This window comes from Diachasma alloeum, unplaced genomic scaffold, assembly GCF_001412515.2.
Source record: "Diachasma alloeum isolate Michigan unplaced genomic scaffold, Dall2.0 Dall_scaffold_00295, whole genome shotgun sequence".
Taxonomy (NCBI): domain Eukaryota; kingdom Metazoa; phylum Arthropoda; class Insecta; order Hymenoptera; family Braconidae; genus Diachasma; species Diachasma alloeum.
Window position 1 is genome coordinate 106,667 of NW_021680434.1, and position 16,725 is coordinate 123,391.

At 35.6% G+C, this 16,725-nt stretch overlaps 3 protein-coding genes across 4 annotated transcripts; 2 read left to right on the plus strand and 1 right to left on the minus strand.

The window, feature by feature from the left end:
• Positions 1-19: 19 nt before the first annotated feature.
• On the plus strand, positions 20-4,295 carry LOC107039232 (polyprenol reductase). Of its 2 annotated transcripts, none has more exons than XM_015258749.2 (6): positions 20-181; positions 1,511-1,708; positions 1,794-1,942; positions 2,504-2,692; positions 3,029-3,324; positions 3,977-4,295. In XM_015258749.2, exons 2-6 carry the CDS (start codon positions 1,521-1,523, stop codon positions 4,067-4,069), a joined length of 915 nt encoding a protein of 304 aa, XP_015114235.1. In that variant the 5' UTR covers positions 20-181; positions 1,511-1,520; the 3' UTR covers positions 4,070-4,295. The 2 variants fall into 2 exon arrangements, with proteins under 2 accessions (XP_015114235.1, XP_015114236.1); XM_015258750.2 differs by lacking the exon at positions 20-181 and adding an exon at positions 626-660.
• On the minus strand, positions 4,157-8,493 carry LOC107039231 (tumor suppressor candidate 3). The gene is made up of 7 exons (XM_015258748.2): positions 8,283-8,493; positions 6,836-7,014; positions 6,482-6,599; positions 5,960-6,241; positions 5,381-5,531; positions 4,634-4,799; positions 4,157-4,336 (listed from the first exon to the last, which is right to left on the minus strand). Exons 1-7 carry the CDS (start codon positions 8,361-8,363, stop codon positions 4,321-4,323), a joined length of 993 nt encoding a protein of 330 aa, XP_015114234.1. The 5' UTR covers positions 8,364-8,493; the 3' UTR covers positions 4,157-4,320.
• A 1,846-nt stretch (positions 8,494-10,339) lies between these two features.
• Positions 10,340-16,525, plus strand: LOC107039255 (restin homolog). The gene is made up of 5 exons (XM_015258776.1): positions 10,340-10,385; positions 11,654-11,829; positions 12,966-13,247; positions 13,585-13,977; positions 14,564-16,525. The coding sequence occupies exons 1-5, from the start codon at positions 10,340-10,342 to the stop codon at positions 16,523-16,525; spliced, it is 2,859 nt and encodes a 952-aa protein (XP_015114262.1).
• Positions 16,526-16,725: the final 200 nt, after the last annotated feature.

Sequence of the window (16,725 nt, forward strand, 5' to 3'; positions counted from 1 at the left end):
TTAGTACGAGGTTATGTGATTCTCATTGCCCCAACATTTTTCGATCCCGAGAAAATGCTCCACAAATCAAAATCTCTCAAGAATGTTCAGGTTGACCCGCAAAAATCCTACGAATTGTCCCTCTCGGGCTTCGCACGGATACCGTTACTGTGAATACCAGACGGAGAAAGTATTCTTACAGGTGAGCGTCATCTTACATACGTAGTAGGATAAACTATCTGGTTATTGATATTTCCCTCTTCATTCTACTAAGTAAATTATTTACTTTGAATCCGGTGCGAAAGGCCTTGTAAATGATCGCTATTTACTATTTTCGGATAATCAAAAAAATGAGAGGTAAATGAGTAATTTAATCGTGTGATAACAGAAAAATTGTAGATAACAAATTCAGTTGAAAATTACATAAGTTGCGGGCAATCTTTATTTTATCGAGATAAAATGATATTTTTGTTTCGTGCAGTTAAATATCAGTATCTTTTAACTTGTGAGCGATAGGGGTGGACCTACTAATACATGATGTTTCATTGATGTTTTTCATTATTTTTTTTCATTCATTTTTTCATTTTCATTTAGAGGTTTTGAAAGTAAAAAAAGCGGTGAAATGGAGAGAAAATTTGGTGGCATGAATTCTCAGCGAAAAGGGGATGGAAAAATCTGAAGGTTAGCTTGAAAAATTTGTTCTCTTTGTAGGAAGTAGATGAAACAAGTTGCAAGTGATCTGAAAAGGAAAAATAATTTCAATAAATGTTCAAAAATGTGAGGTGGTTGCCAAGTCTGGGCGCCACCATCTTGCTTCGATACCCCCTCCCCCGGCTGGATGGGGCTTTAAAAATGGCGGCGCGCCCACCTCGCGTTTTCAAACATTTATTAAAATTATTTATCATTTTCAGATCACCCTCAATTTTCTCCACTTGGTTTCTATAACATGAACTAATTTTTCAAGCCATTGTTCAGGTTTTTCCATCACTTGGACTGCGATTTCATGGCGCAAAGTTTTCTCCGGATTCAAATAGTTGTTTTTTTTGCTCCCGAGCCATCTCAATTTTTTTGTTCTAGTTTTCTATCGCTTCTAAATCTGAAGGTTAGCTTGAAAATTTTTTTTTCTCGGTAGGAAGTAGATGAAACGAGTTATAAGTGATCTGAAAAGGAAAAATAATTTCAATAAATGTTCAAAAATATGAGGTAGTTGCCAAGTCTAGGCTCCACCATCTTGCTTCGACACCCCCTCCCCCGGCTGGATGGGGCTTTAAAAATGGCGGCGCGCCCACCTCACGTTTTCAAACATTCATTAAAATTATTTATCATTTTCAGATCACCCCCAATTTTCTCTACTTGGTTTCTGTAAAATGAACAAATTTTTCAAGCCATCTTTCAGCTTTTTCCATCACTTTTGGACTGCGATTTCATGGCGCAAAGTTTTCCCCGGATTCAAATGGTTGTTTTTTTACTCCCGAGTCTTCTGAATATTTTTTATAATTTTCTAACACGACAATCATGATTTTTTCTCCAGAGTCATACATATGATGATGAATGTAAACTTGACGAAATGGACTTTCATATTCATGTCATTCTCTGTGGGATTCGTGGGGTTTTTGATGCACGCGATTGAGGATTACATCCCTCTTTTAATTCGAAAGACCTTCAGATACGGAAAATATGCAGAAAAGAAGGATCATGTTTTAGTGAATCACTTAGAGCTTCCAAAAAGGTGAAGTTAATTACAATTATTCTTGTCTCTTTTGCATGAATAACAGATGTTGAAAGGTGTTAATGCCACTTTGATTTCTATTTAGATGGTTCTCCCATTTCTACATCTTCGCAGCACCCGTGGCAGCAGTTTCCCTCGTAATTCTCGTGAATAGGTACTTCTTCGGCGGAGAGTTGCCGGAAGTTGTTCGTTGGCTTCTGGATTTTCAGTTGGGCTCGTCTAGAAAACCACTGGGTGATTTTAATTCTTTATTTCATAATGTAATGATGATGTGGCGAAATAGAATCATATTTCTATTGAAGATTGCTCTTGCGATGACGAAATTTGTGATTTTTTTTTTTATTGCGTGAAACAAATAAATATTTGAACAACAACTTCAAGAATCCGCGTATGAAAAAATTTCCTAGAAAACTTTAGCGCTTTCTTTAAGGATTTCCACGCACTTTGGATAATTTTTCTCCAGTGGAATGCATTTCTACTTTATTCGTCGCACATCTAATTTTCTGTGAATTTCTATAGAAAAATAAAGATCTACTGATCTTTTTCTATCAAATATCTCTTTAAAAATTGCGCAAATAGAAAACAAATGGAATTTTCTATAGAAGTCTAATGAAACTTCAAGAGAATTCTTATACAATTCCAATTTTAAATCAATAGAATTTCTTAGAAAAAGCGATAGGTTTTTTTATTAAATTTTGTTTTCAGTTTAGTTAATTTTATTTAATTTCATTTTTTTTTATTTCAAATTTTCCTACTTATTCATCCATATTTTGTCTCATATTTTTTTGTTCATAGTTTCTTCGGAAAAATGTTTTATTGCGATGTCACTGATAACCATTCAGTGCTGGAAGAGATTATACGAAACTACTTGCGTAAATGTCTTCAGCAATGCAAGAATCAATATCACTCATTACATTGTTGGATATGTTCATTATATTGGAACCTTCACGTGCATCCTGGGAGAATCTCAAGGGTTTGTCAAAGGTAAGCGTCGAATATTTGGTCATTAATAACAAGTTTAAGTACATTTCAGTAGCGAAGTGGTAAAAAGCTTTAAGTCGACTTATCCCTCAGCTGAGTTTTCGAGGAATATCTCCGAATCTAAGGGAGATAGCGAAATTTTCGTTCATATCTTTTTTGCAGCTCTCAATTTTCTCTACAGAAAAGGTCGTAACAAAAATTTAGCTATCTGCCTTAGATTACGAGATATTCATTGAAAACTGACGAATAGTCAAAATCAACTTAAACCGGTTTACCACTTCGCTACTGATTCCATTTTATATTGATGCCTCCAATTGTATTTTTACTTTGTTTATGCAGATTTTCGATTCACCTTCCACTGGACTAATTTAACATCCCTCGATTATTCATCCGCCCTTATTTTCTTATCCGCGTCGTACTTCCAACTGCACTCGAATTATATTCTGTCGAGTTTGAGAAAAGATAGAAAAGGGACTGTTGTCACGAAATCGTATAAAATACCGAAAGGAGGGCTCTTCAACTACGTAACGGGTGCTCTACAATTCACGGAGATTATCATGTACTTTATGCTCACAATTATTCTCTGGAGGAGTTCAACTTATCATTACGTTTTTCTGTGGGTGCTGATAAATCAGGTAAACTATTGTGCAGGGAAAAATCCATTTCAAAATCATAACAAAAATTTTAAGGATTTTTTCAATACTTTTAATGAATATTTTATTGGAAATTCAATATTTTTCAAACTTTTTCTTTCCAGAAAAATTCGATTGAAACATATGCATTAGAAAACAAAATTGGTGTATTTTGATTTGTTTTTTTTAATCAATAAGTCAGGCAGAGTATTGATATTTCCCATGAAAAATTCATTACTAAATTCTAATAAAAAATTTTGGGGATTTTTTCTTTATTTTTATTGAAAATTTTATCAAAATTTCAACATTTTTTAAACGTTTCTCTATCCAGAAAAAAATTAACTAATGCATATTCTACAGAAAACAAAATTGACAGATTTTGATTCTGCACTGATCAATAAATATTTACTCTTCTTTAATTTCCATTTTTTTTCTTGTTGTCGCATTAAAAAACAGAAGGATGAAGAATTGTAAAAAGTTCTCATGTACTTCTACTTAGAAAATGAGTTCAAATAAAATTCGATTAATTTTTATATGAAACAGTTGTCTATTAAATTTCCCAATCAAAAGAAAGCAGCCGAAAAATTATAGAATTTTCAGAAGAAAACTATTCAATTTTTGTATTCGTAACACGAAATAACTGATTAATTTTCAGATGCAAACAGCAGCTGATTCTCACAAGTGGTATCGAAGCACCTTTAAAGATTATCCAAAGGATCGTAAGATCTGCATTCCATTCATCTTGTAGTACCCCAAATGAATAACCAGATTCATTAATGAAATAATGAATTAATTAAACCATTCGTGAAGTGAAATGACTGAATTCATTGGAAGAAACGGGTGGAAAAGAACATGTATTTCAATTTACACAAATGTTGTTCCTAATAATGTCATTCCATTCATCCACTTTAATAATTGAGAACCAACTTATTATATTTTGTTACGGCAATAATATTATGAACAGTGAAATAAATCTTTTAACAGCCACTGCAATTCCATTTACTTGAAGAGAAGACTGAAATAGATAAAGAAAACATTGTTAGGGATATCTCAAGTTCTAAAAATTACAATAATTGACTGAAATAATTCAGTAGCGAATATTTCCGAATCTAAGGGAGATAGCGAAATTTTCGTAACTACATTTGTTGTAGCTCTCAATCGGCTCTATAAAAAAGGTTATAACAAAAATTTTGCTATTTCCGTTAGATTCCGAGATATTCATTGAAAACTGGCCGATAGTCAAAAAAATTAACTTCTACCATTTTACCACTTCGCTACTGAATTTTTTCCATTCGTTTGTCGATGATTTTACCTGTAAGGATATCCCTGAGCTTTATTCCTGAATATGGAGAGAAGGAGGCTGAAGAATACAGCCAGTAGACCAGCACCAATCACAGCGAAAATTCGGCGTTTCTTCACGTCCCCCTTTCGCGATGCTGCTTCAGTCATTAGAATCATACCTAATACTACTGCTCCATCTGATTTGAAAATTGTTAAGGTGAATACTGTATTTAATGAGGGGAGAGTGCACTGAGACGAAAACGACAAAGTTCTCAAACAAGTCTTACTTGTGCCAAGAAAACAGTTTTTTGAAAATTATGAAAAAAGGATTTTTATGTTCCAAACATGCAGAGTGCGCCGGAATGACAAAAATTTGCCATCATAGGACAATCTTCAAACAGGACTTGTTCAAGAAAATAATTATTTTACTGAATTTAATGGTGATTCAAAATATTCTCTCCAATGCCATCTTGACCCAGATCGATCAAGAGATTAATTGCATCATCTGTTGTTAAAAAAATTTATTTTGAAGCCGATATTCATATTTAACATATATCGTCATAGAAATACCATTCGGAGGCCAATTACTAATTTATTATCAAAAATATATTGACTACGTTGTGACGAAATTAATTACTCACTTGTTTTTGTCAATCTATCGTTAAAAGTTGAACGTTTCAATTTCACTTTACTATTTTTAAATTCATTATTTTCCCTAAATGGCATCCCATCAATCGCTCATTATCAATTAAATGTGAGTATTGTGTAAAAAGGATACTCAGCACCATCACGATGTAAGTTTCAAGAACAAATTGTCCCTGTGAAGAACCATGGATGTAAGCCACATTTCCATTGGGTGATTTGTGGATGAACGGGGGCCCCCTTATGTGATTCCACATTTGTCCTGATATCATCGTTAACGTGAAGAACTGATAATTGAAGCATAATCAATTGTTACCATCTCAAGACATTCGAAGTTTGTGAATGGAATACTTTCCCAATTCTCAAGTTCATATACGAAGAAAAATGATCCATTTGAATAAAATAAAAATCTTTATTTGAAATTTTTCACTTGTTTCAAAAGCAAGAATTTAATTTTATCAAATAAACAACTTAGTAATTTCAAATAAAGAAATTATCTTAATACAAGAAAAATCCTCACTTATTATTAATCAAGAATTGATTTCGATCAAATAAAGATTTATTAATAATGAAAAAATAATTTATTTAATGTAAACGGAACGTCAAATGAAGACAAAATTTTAATTTTAATAAAAACGTTATTTGAATCAAATAAATCATTTTTCTGTGTAATTTTTTGTTTGGTTGTTTCTTTTTAATTGTTAAGTATATTTACCAGAGCTCCAAATCCCCACATAGTTTTATTATAAATGAAGTCGAGATTATTTCTCTTCAAATACAAAAATCCCCCGACTAGAACCAACAGCATGACGAGGGCAACAGTTCCAGAGTAGTTTGGCGGTCTGAAAACGCGGATTTGAATGTCAGTGCGTTCTGATATCCATTTTGCTATTGCTTCAGCCCCGAATCCAACTCTCTGAATGTCCATAGTATCCGCTGCTTTGGGCTTGCCTTTTGGGGGGAAGTGCATGTACACGGGAGCTGTGTTCAATTTCATCTGGAAGAGTTCAACCATTTGCAAATGAACCAAATCCAATTCTATTCTATTGAAATATTATATGGAGAATTCCAGTTTCTTGCAGTAATTCTATGGAAATTCTTTCAGAAATTCCTGTTTTTCTTTATTGAGATTAATTATTTGCTCATTGCTGCTGAGCCCTGGACGTTCAAAAAATTAACAAATGTTGATAACTGATAATTAGTTGTTAATAAATAATTTAACGAGAATTCGCCTTACCATCTGGAAAACGTCGGACCCCTCGTCGAAATCAACAGAAACGAAGAACAATTTATTCGAGTAGGACTGCGAGTAGCGGAATGAGTTGGCTACTATCGTGAATTCTTCATTCGCATGACTGAAAAATAAATGTAGTAAAAAATTTTCTAAATTAAAGAACGTAGCAATCCAGTTATGAATGAAAATCATGTGTGAATTTTTAGTTTTTTTGCCTTGCCGATTTGAATTAGATCCTGAGCAAATTTATCTCCTGATGTTGATGCTGAATTAAATGAATGCATTCATAAACGAGACATCAATATGATTTTCAACTGGAGCAGTGATGGATTGTAGAAGACGATTGGAGAAAATTACCTGCAAATTTGACACTGCCTCTGTGGTGCCATGGCAGTGAACATGACAATGATGGAATAATTCCTTGGTGTTGCTTTGATATATTCCTTAAACTTGGCTCCATTGAACTTCAGCACTGGTCTCTTCATTGCCATGTCTGTTAATTGTTGCACTCGCTCAGCCAGTGGTAAACTTTGACTCTAGAATCGTGTACCATAATTGAAACGCTTCCGATTATAATGAAAGCAAGTGGGAAATTGCTCTAGAGAAAGTGTGTTTTTCTATGAAAATTGTTCAACATAAATTTGCTAACTAATTTCCACTGTATTTTGACCTATTCCCCATGGTAAAATTCGAGAAACAAAGCTTAGAAAATTCATGCTCAAGAATTCTTAGACGAGAAATTCCAATAGAACAGTTTATATAAAAAAATTAACATTTATTAAGTTTTACCACGAAAATACCGATTGAAAACTTCACAGTAAATTTGGATGATTTCCAATAGAATTGAGACAAGGAACAAATAGAATTATTGAAACAGAGTTCTTATAGAGAAAAATAAAATAAATAAGTTTCAGAGAATTTTTCAGAGAAAGCGTAGGGGAGGGTGGGGTAAAACGGACACTTTAGACTATTTTAAAATTATTCATAACTCAGAAACAAATTGATCAATTGTGCTCAGTTTAGGCTCGTCACAAAGGGAAAGAATTGTTCTTTGTATTGAGAAAAAAAATTATTAAATTTTATCAACATTTCGACCCCTCATTGACATTTGAAAAAAAGTCAAGTGTCCGTTTTACCCCAGCCTTCCCTATTTTTATTTAGGAAAATTCTTCAACATAACTTTTCTAACTAGTTTCCACTATATTTTGATCTATTTCCCATAGGAAAAACAATGAAGTAAAGCTTAGAAAATTCAAGCTCAGGAATTCTTACATGAAAAATTTCAACAGAACAATTTACATTTAAAAATCAACATTCATAAACTTTTACCACAAGAAATATCTATTGAAAACTCCACAATGATGGACAATTTCCAATGGGATTGACTCAAAAAACAGATAGAATTTTTAATTAGAACTAGATTAGTCCGCGCGCTCTGCACTCCATGGGGCTTAATGTATGTCAATAGACCTTTTCATTCTGAGTCACTAGATTTGCGGACACTTTATCGAATTTACATATAAATCATGGTTTTTGTGCGCTCAAGTGTATATCATTGTAAAGTTCAATATTTATCAGAATTTTCCATGGTTTTTTCGGAGATTTTTTCGTTGAATGAACGAAATAAATATTTCCCCTAGATTTCCAGAATGAAAAGGTCTGTTGTAGTGAATAGTCTTATTTAAGATTTCTGAAGTGAATATCATGTTTTCCGAAGGAAATTTTAGGAATGTATTCTACACGCCTGCTGATCTAATGGGGTGAATGTAAACATAATTGAAAGGTTATCCCCTAAAATACTCACAGCTTTAGTTCTGTACTGTGACTTCACCCCTAGAAAGCACAGCAAGAGTGCAAGCACCGAAGTGCTCAAAATCCACCTCATCTTCACAAATTGTCAATTTAACAATTAACGAATAATTTATAATACTTTTTGAGGCGAGAGTATCGTGCCGGTAGACTCGTGAACACGCAGGCACTGATAGCCTGTCCCGAAAACGTCACAAGTGTCTGAAGTTACGTGGCATGTGGGGAATCGCTGCTGCTTCTTGGCTCAATAGTTTCGCTCGGGGAAGCCCTCGCAGTAGAGAACGGGCACGAGGAAGTAGTGGGGCGATACTGCGGCCGCCATTGGGATTGGTCCGCTATCTTGGAATCAGGGGATTCCCTTTGAATTGGCCTATGGGACGCAGCGCATTCAGGAGTGGCTGAGGAATTTCGAAACGAGGAAGTGTTATCTATAGTTTCGTAGTGATGTGTCACGTAATTTTCGACTTTAATTGTTAGCGAGAAATGGGCAATTTATTGGTGAAATAGGTTTTGACTCTTTTGTTAATTTACGAATTGCGATTAACAGTTGATGAAGGCACGAAGAATTTAGCAATTCTGTGGAAAATTCCATTTTTCAACTTTTTCGTTTTTTAAGAATTATTTGAGTTTTTGAATAAATGATATTTTTAATTTTAATTATTAGTAATAATGTTAGTATTATTATTATACTAATATTAATATTATATTACTTTTATGTTAATAATATCATATTAATATTCTAATATTCATAATATTTTAATATTAATTATTGCTAATAATATTAGTGGTATTATTAATATTAAAAATGGCAATTTTTGAAAATTACGAGCGTTTTCTATAAATAACTTATAAGCAATCAATTTTCATCAAGAAAAATCATTTGTTCGAAATTATAACAAATTTATTCGTATTCCGAATTTTACCAGAAATCGATCTCATGTCTAAAACAATAAGGTTTCCAAGAGTTTAACCAATTTCAATTATTTATTTATAAACGACGAATGTTTAAAAAAATAATGATTCTACACAAAATGTATTTGGATATCGTTAATTCACTTATCATTATTAACAAGTGAGTTACAAAATTACAGTTTTTCTGAATTTCAATTTATGAAGAACTGATCTTTAATTAATTTATTAATTATATTGTCACATCAAAATAAGATTAATTATTTTTAAAAATTGACAATTACTAAAATAAAATGTAGAATTTTCGATTTATGAGTTTTGTAATTTTAAAAAATCTGTCGTGAATTAATTCATTAATTATCTTTACCTCAAAATAATAGTCATTAATTTTGGCAATTAACAATGGCTACATTTGTTAAAAGTTCAATCAAACCTCCAATTTTTTTGAATTTCAATTTTTTCAACAATGACTTTGAACCCAAAATGATATCCATTATTAAAAAAATGAAATTTCCTCGTAACATTATTATTATGATTATTATTATTATTAATATGAATTTTACCTGGACAATAAACAAATTTATGACAAACAAAATGAAAAATACTGATTAATTCCTAATTAATTCCTCACTTGGCATTAAAAATTTCAAAATTTCTACGTTCAAATTCCCGCAAAATTATCTCGAATTAATTAAAATGCGATCAACTATTCTAAAAAAATATTTTTCGATTTACAAATTAATGAATGATTCCTCGAGGCCCGCGAAGCCCAATTGACTTGACCAATATTATGTAATTCGATATTATCTCCTAAATGGACCGAGCTCTTTAATTTTAACCTGCGCCTTAACGGTCTTTTTAAACCGGCCGAAGGCTAGACAGAGGGAGGGTACGGAAAGGTAAACCGTTGAACAGCTGAAATCCTGCTGAATCCTCTCCACGTAACTCTCGCTCCCTTTTGCCGCGCATTGCTGCACCGGTTGTCACGGGGGGAAGACGCGCGCGGGTCGGCTTCTATTTTCTCCCGTTTATCAATAAATATTCTATTAAAAAAACTAGCCGTTCACCCCGCGAATCGGTTAATCAGCGAAGTTTATCAGTGAATATATTTTCCAGAGAATACATTTCCTTCAAAAGGGGAAAATGTCATTTTCAAAGGCCAAAATTCAAAGATTCAATGAGCTCACAAGTAAGTTTACCATTTCCCTATTTTTATTTTTTTATAAAAGTAAAATAAAAAGGATAAAAAAGGACGAGAAGTTGATTTTCTTAACAACAAAATGAGAATTATTTTTCATTAAGGTTTGCATTTTTAGCCCAGTGATGACAAGAAAGGAATTATTAATTAATTAATTGCATGAATCGGGGATTGGATTCGCACGGATCGGAAAAAAATGAATTTTATCAGTGAAATTGCGTGATATTAGATAGGAAGTCCGTTATTGCATGCCAACGGGTCGCGAGCGTTGAAAAAGAGGGGTCCCGAGTTTTTATCGAGCACCTGGCAATTGTATATGAAAACCCACTAGGCGCAACGTCCCCTCGGGCCTCCAGCTGCTTTTAGGCTCCCCTTCTTTTGTCCCCCGGGTAGTTCGTACAATGCTACATACATACTGGGGTGTGAAATGGTTTTCTCGAGTCATACGTTGCACAATTTGTACAAAAGGAAAAACGCAAAACCCAAAATAAACAAGAGCATGAACTACATGTGTGGGCGACGTTTCGGCCGATTTTTGCCATTCCTCCGAATGGAAGCAATAGCTATTATGATCGTTCAAATTTTAGTTTTGGATTTCTTGCGTTAAGGGTGCCAAGTGAATTTGGCGATGACCTTGAAAATTGACATTCACCAACAAAGTTATAATTTTTTAAATTAATAGTATTAGACAGATGGTGAACATCGGTGAGAATTTTAAAATTTTAGAACTTATGGATATCGAGAAATTAAATAAACAAAATCAGTCTTATACACGGCCTCTTATGGAGTTTTGATTGAATTGAACGTCTCAACCCCCTAGGAACTCAAGAAAAATTTGAAAAAATTTGAAGATATGGGGAATGATGTGTTTAATGTGATGGCGACAAAAAACAATGGGGTACCGGGGTGAATAAGAGAGATATTTCAACCCGCCGTACCCATTTGATCCCATGCCTTCTCGAGGTTCGTCACGCGAAATAGAGGATTTTCCGCATTTATTTTCTCGATGTCTAGTTCCGGTTGCGGGTTTGAAATTTCGTCGGATGGATGAATACATATTTCTCCAATGATGGAGGGAAAGAAAAAATTTTTTTTGAATCTTTTTTCAAATTCACTTGGCACAAAAATCCGAAAATCAGGGATCCCCATCAATACTAAATTTCTGTAATATTACAAGGATTTGATCCTTACATTATTGATGGTTTAAGGGGAGACTACTATGAGTTTTAAAAGTCGTGGGTTATTGTTTCCTTTTTCAGGTGAGGCACCGCCTCCAGGATCTTACGATCCGAAATTCGACTCGAAGGGCAAGGGGTTTGGTGTCGACAAGCCCGGACGGTTCAACGATAATCGAAGTGCTGCGAGCAGCGGAGCTGATTGCAATTCAGTGTCGAGTAAGGGAGTTGCTCCTTTAGTTTCCCCGAAATTTCGCACTGTAAGTATCGATGCAGTCGTTGGGCTGCGCTGTGGAAAGTTTTTCAACTTTCCAATGAAATTGTGTGAAAAAAATTGGAAAAAATCAATTCACAATTAGTTTTACCCAATTTACATTCAGCAATATATTAATATTTTTTTCTGTGATTTCTTCTAGTAGATAAATAATGGAACTTGCAAACGTTTCGATCATTTTCTATGAGGCGTCAGAATTTTTTTTCTTCACAACCAAAATTTTTCAGTTTTTATTTCTACCAATTCCATTGGCAATAAACTTCTGAATGGATCTGCAAAAAAATTATTTTTAATTGAAAAAAAAAAGATTGTTCCTTGAAAAGATCTGATTTTCGAAACGTTTGACCTTCTAAAATTGAGAATTAAATTTTGGTTTTGTCCGGTGGGATAGGCATATCTACGCGACCCAATTTTTAAGAAATGCTTCCATGTGAAAATCAGTGATAAAACAACGATGTCATTTTATGCGAAAAACGTTTTTTACATCAACTGCCGTATTTTAAAAAGTATTGAATCGATCAATCTGAAATTTTACACAGGAGTGCAACTCGATGATACTAACTAGTCCTCAACATTTTGGAACTTTACCACATCCTTCACTCATGTAATGGAACGTCAAAGAAACCTTCAGACAAGAAAAATAGAAATCGCCAATATGTCGTAAACTTTGTAGGAACGGGTATATATATTTTGAAAGAACTAGATAGGAGACATCAAGATGAATATTTTGAAAAAAAACTTGAAATCGGATGAATAATTTTTGAGATATTGAACAATATAGTTTTATCCAAAAAATTGAAAATCTTTAAAACTACTCATTCGATTTCGCCCATCTGAAATCCCAGCCTGTGATACAGTAAGAGCTACAATCCTCCCAAATGTCAACTTCTTCTCTCAATTTTTTCAAGCGTTATCGTGTTCACATCAATTCTATATCAAAAATTAAAAACGTCAATTACTGTTACGTTATGTTGTGTTAAAAACGTTTTTCACATCAACTGCTCTATTTCAAAAATTTATTTTGACATAATTATGAATAAAAATAACTTTAAAAATCTTCGCTTGATATTATTGTTCCGTTATGTTGAATAATGGGTACTGAGCAAGCTCCTCATTTTACAGCCCCAATTACTCAAAAAAAAGATACCCAGAGCGGTGCCAAGCAGTTGTCCGAAAGCGAAAACAAAGCTCATCCTCAATCCCAAAGAATTTAAATACGATACAAGGGATGAGCTCGCCGATCTCAAGGTCGAGTGCGCGAATAAAGATAAAACGATAAGAGATCACGAGAAATGCATCGAGGACATGAAGGTCGAAGTGAAGAGACTGGAGAAATCATTACTCGATGTTCAGACCAAGCAGAAGGATGTTGAAGAGCAATATAAGCACGATTTGGAATCTATGGTGAATTTTCCTGTTTTTATTTCAAACAGAATTGAATTCAGTAGCGAAGTGGTAAAACGGTTCAAGTCAATTTTGACAATTGGCTAGTTTTTAATGAATATTTCAGAATCTATGGGAGATAGCAAAATTTTTGTAATAATCTTTTTTATAGAGCCAATTGAGAGCTACAACAAATGTAATTACGAAAATTTCGCTATCTCCCTTAGATTCGGAAATATTCCTCAAAAACGCAACTGGGAGATGAGTCGACTTGAACCGTTTTACCACTTCGCTACTGAATTGAAACAATTTTTTCACCGAAACAGTGTAATTTAAATTATGTTTCGCTCAATTCCAGGCAAATCTGCAGCAGGATATTTTGAATTCTCGCGACGAAAAACACAGCTCAGAGTTAATTTTCGTGAGAACGCAATTATTAGAGGCTTTAGAGTCCAAGCAAAATGAACATTCAGCTTGCAAAGAAGTGGAGAAGGCGCTGAGGTCCCAGATCGCGGAATTGTCACTGAAGTTTGAAATGCTGCAAGTGGAACTGAATAATGAGAAGCAAAAATCTAAGGGGTATGACGAATTGCTCCTGAAATTTCAGAGATTAGAGAGGGGAATTGAATCCAGAGAACGTGAATTCATAGAACAGCTCAACGAAATGGAGATTAATAAGGGGATTATTGTTGCTGAGTTGACGGATACTATTATGGAGAATGAGAAGAAGCTCATTGAAGCTCGAGAGGAGGTAATGTCAGGACAATAATCATTTTTCGAAACTTATTCTAGTGAGATATTTTCTATAGAATTTCCTCGACTCAAATTTTCCAAGTTTTCTTGTTTCATTTTCTTGATAAAAAGAAGAGAAAAATAGAATGAAAAAAAATTGGAAAATTTGAGCCAAGGAATTTCCATAAAAAATATCTTGATAGAATAATTTGTATAAAAAAATCTGTAAAATTCGATTTTTCTATAGAATCGGCCAAAAACTAACAGAAAGTTCAATAGAAATTCATTAATATTATCTACCGAAATTTGATAAACGGAAAAGAAAAATAGACTTGAAAAAGAACTTGGAAAATTTGAGCCGAGGAATTAAAAAAAAAAATATCTTGATAGAATAATCTGTCCAAAAAACTCGAATTCTAAAGTCTTTTCTACAGAACATATAAACAAATAAACAGAAAATTCACCAGAAATCCCATAGAATTGTTTGTCGTGCGTGTATTTTCATAAAAAATCTATCAAAAAAGATTTCCAAACAATCCCGCCATCGCGCAGACCTTTCCCCCCGCCAATTCCACGAATAAACCAAATTGCCTTCGACTCCGCAGATGAAGCAGTTAAAAATGACGACAGCAGGTCTAACCGAGGACCTCCGCTCCTCCGGAAGGGCCAACGAGCTCCTCCAACTCGAGTGCGACCGCCTGCAAACAGAATCCGAACTCTCCGCCAACATCCAAACAACCTTAGAAGAAACCCTGGAAACTCGTCAACAAGCCATCCTGGACCTCCACTCCCAGCTCTCCGCCCTGCAGTGCGAAATGGACGAGCTGAAGGCGGAGAACGAAAAGATCCTATCAGACACTCACCACCAGCTCTCCGACCTGATGTCCGCCCACGAGACCGAGATCACCGAGTTGTCCTCGAAATTCCTCTGCAAGAAGCACAGATACGAGGCCGACAAGGAGTCCGATCTCTCGAAGCAGCGCGAGTTGGAGCGAAAAAATCAAGAGCTACTGATAAAAAATCACGCCCTCATCGACGAGATAAGCCAAGTCCAGAGGAAATACGAGGAGCTGAAGCTGTCCTTCAGGGAAATTGAGAACGAATTGGACAACGAGCGAGAGTTCTCCGACATTTTGGAAGGCAATCACCAAGAGGAGATGCGAAAGCTGAAGGAGCAGCTCGAAGACCCGAGGGGCCAGAAGAAGCAGAAGAAATCCCCGAAGAATTCCCCGAGAAATTCCCAAAACTTGTCGGATCAATCAGACCAACTGCTGCGAGAGGAGTTACTGGTGCGTGAGGAGAAGATCACAACGCTGACGACAGCTCTAGAAGACTTGCGGCTGGCGTCGGCGACGCAGGAGAGCTTCAGCCAGAGCCTGCAGGAGGAGTTAGATCGGGCGGAAGGAGAGCTCGCCAACAAGAAGAAGGAGCTGAAGGATCTGAAGGAGCAGATCCGGGAGGAGACAGCTGAGATGGTGACGAGGAGACGAAGGTTCGAGGTGGTGATGGCCGAGAATCAAGCGACGGTCGCTGCCTTGTCCCAAAGACTAGCGGAGAGCACCGAGGAACTCGAGAGGGTCCAGCAGGAGTTGAAGTCCTCGGAGGAGCTGATAATGGAGCAGCGAGAGCTGCTCAACAACATGCGTAACAGCTCGAAATTAGTGAACGATCAGCTGCTGTCGTTGATCGAGAAAGTCGACATGAAGAGGCTTGACGAACTGGAGGAAACGAATCTCGTTGAGATTGAAAACCTGAAGTCTCTGTTTGAATCCAAAATCGATGAGCTGAAGAACGTGTACCAGAGCGAATTGAGGATCCTTCAAGAGGAGTGTAGGAAAAAGGAGAGCAAGAGTGTGGAGTTGAGGAGGGAGATTGAGAAGATGGCGGGGAAGATGAGTTCTATTCAGGAGTCGTTGCTGCTGTTGGAGGAGCAGAATGATGCTCATTGCATCGAGATTTCGGAGCTTCAGCTAGCGAAAGCTAAAGTTGAGCAGGAGCTGCAGCGTCATATCGAGGAGTCGGAGGCTATTGAGACTTCTTTGGAGAGTGAAGTCGAGAGGTACAGGAATATGACGAAGGCTGCGGAAGATCGCGCGAATGAACTAGCCGAAATGTTGCAGACATTGAAATCGAAACAGGTGAAGTACGAGGGCTTGCAGAAGACGTTGGACGAGCAGAGGTCGTTGTTGAAGGAGGAAATGGCGATTAGGAAGAGTGCGGAGGAGGAAACTAGGAAATTGGCGGAGTCTTGCGAGCGTTTGAGGGAGGACTACCAAGATATTATGGATAAGTACACGGAGGTCATTGGACAGTCGAGTCACAAGCAGAGGATGAAGCAGATTAATCATCTGAAGGATAAGATTGCGAGTTTGGAGAAGGAACTGGAGGAGAAGCGGACTGTTGTGGAGCAGCAAACTAAGACTATTGATAGATTTCAAGCTGATGAGAGGAGGCGAACTTTCACGAAGGGGAAGGAGAATTTTGGGGGCATTTCTAAGAGCCCATTTGGAACGCCTGTTTCCTCGCCACATAAACCGTTAACTCCGCTGCGAGAACGCAACGAATAATTTTTTATTTACATTTTTTCATTTGTGAAGTCGTAAGATATAGTATTTTAAATGTAACCGTACGGATTTATCTTTTGAAATTGATTATTTAATATTTGAACGTTTTAAATTAACAGTTTGATATTTTTTGTTGGAGACAGAGAGAAACAACGTCATGCATTTGTTACATGTTTCGGGGAGGGGATCATTAAATTTAGTTT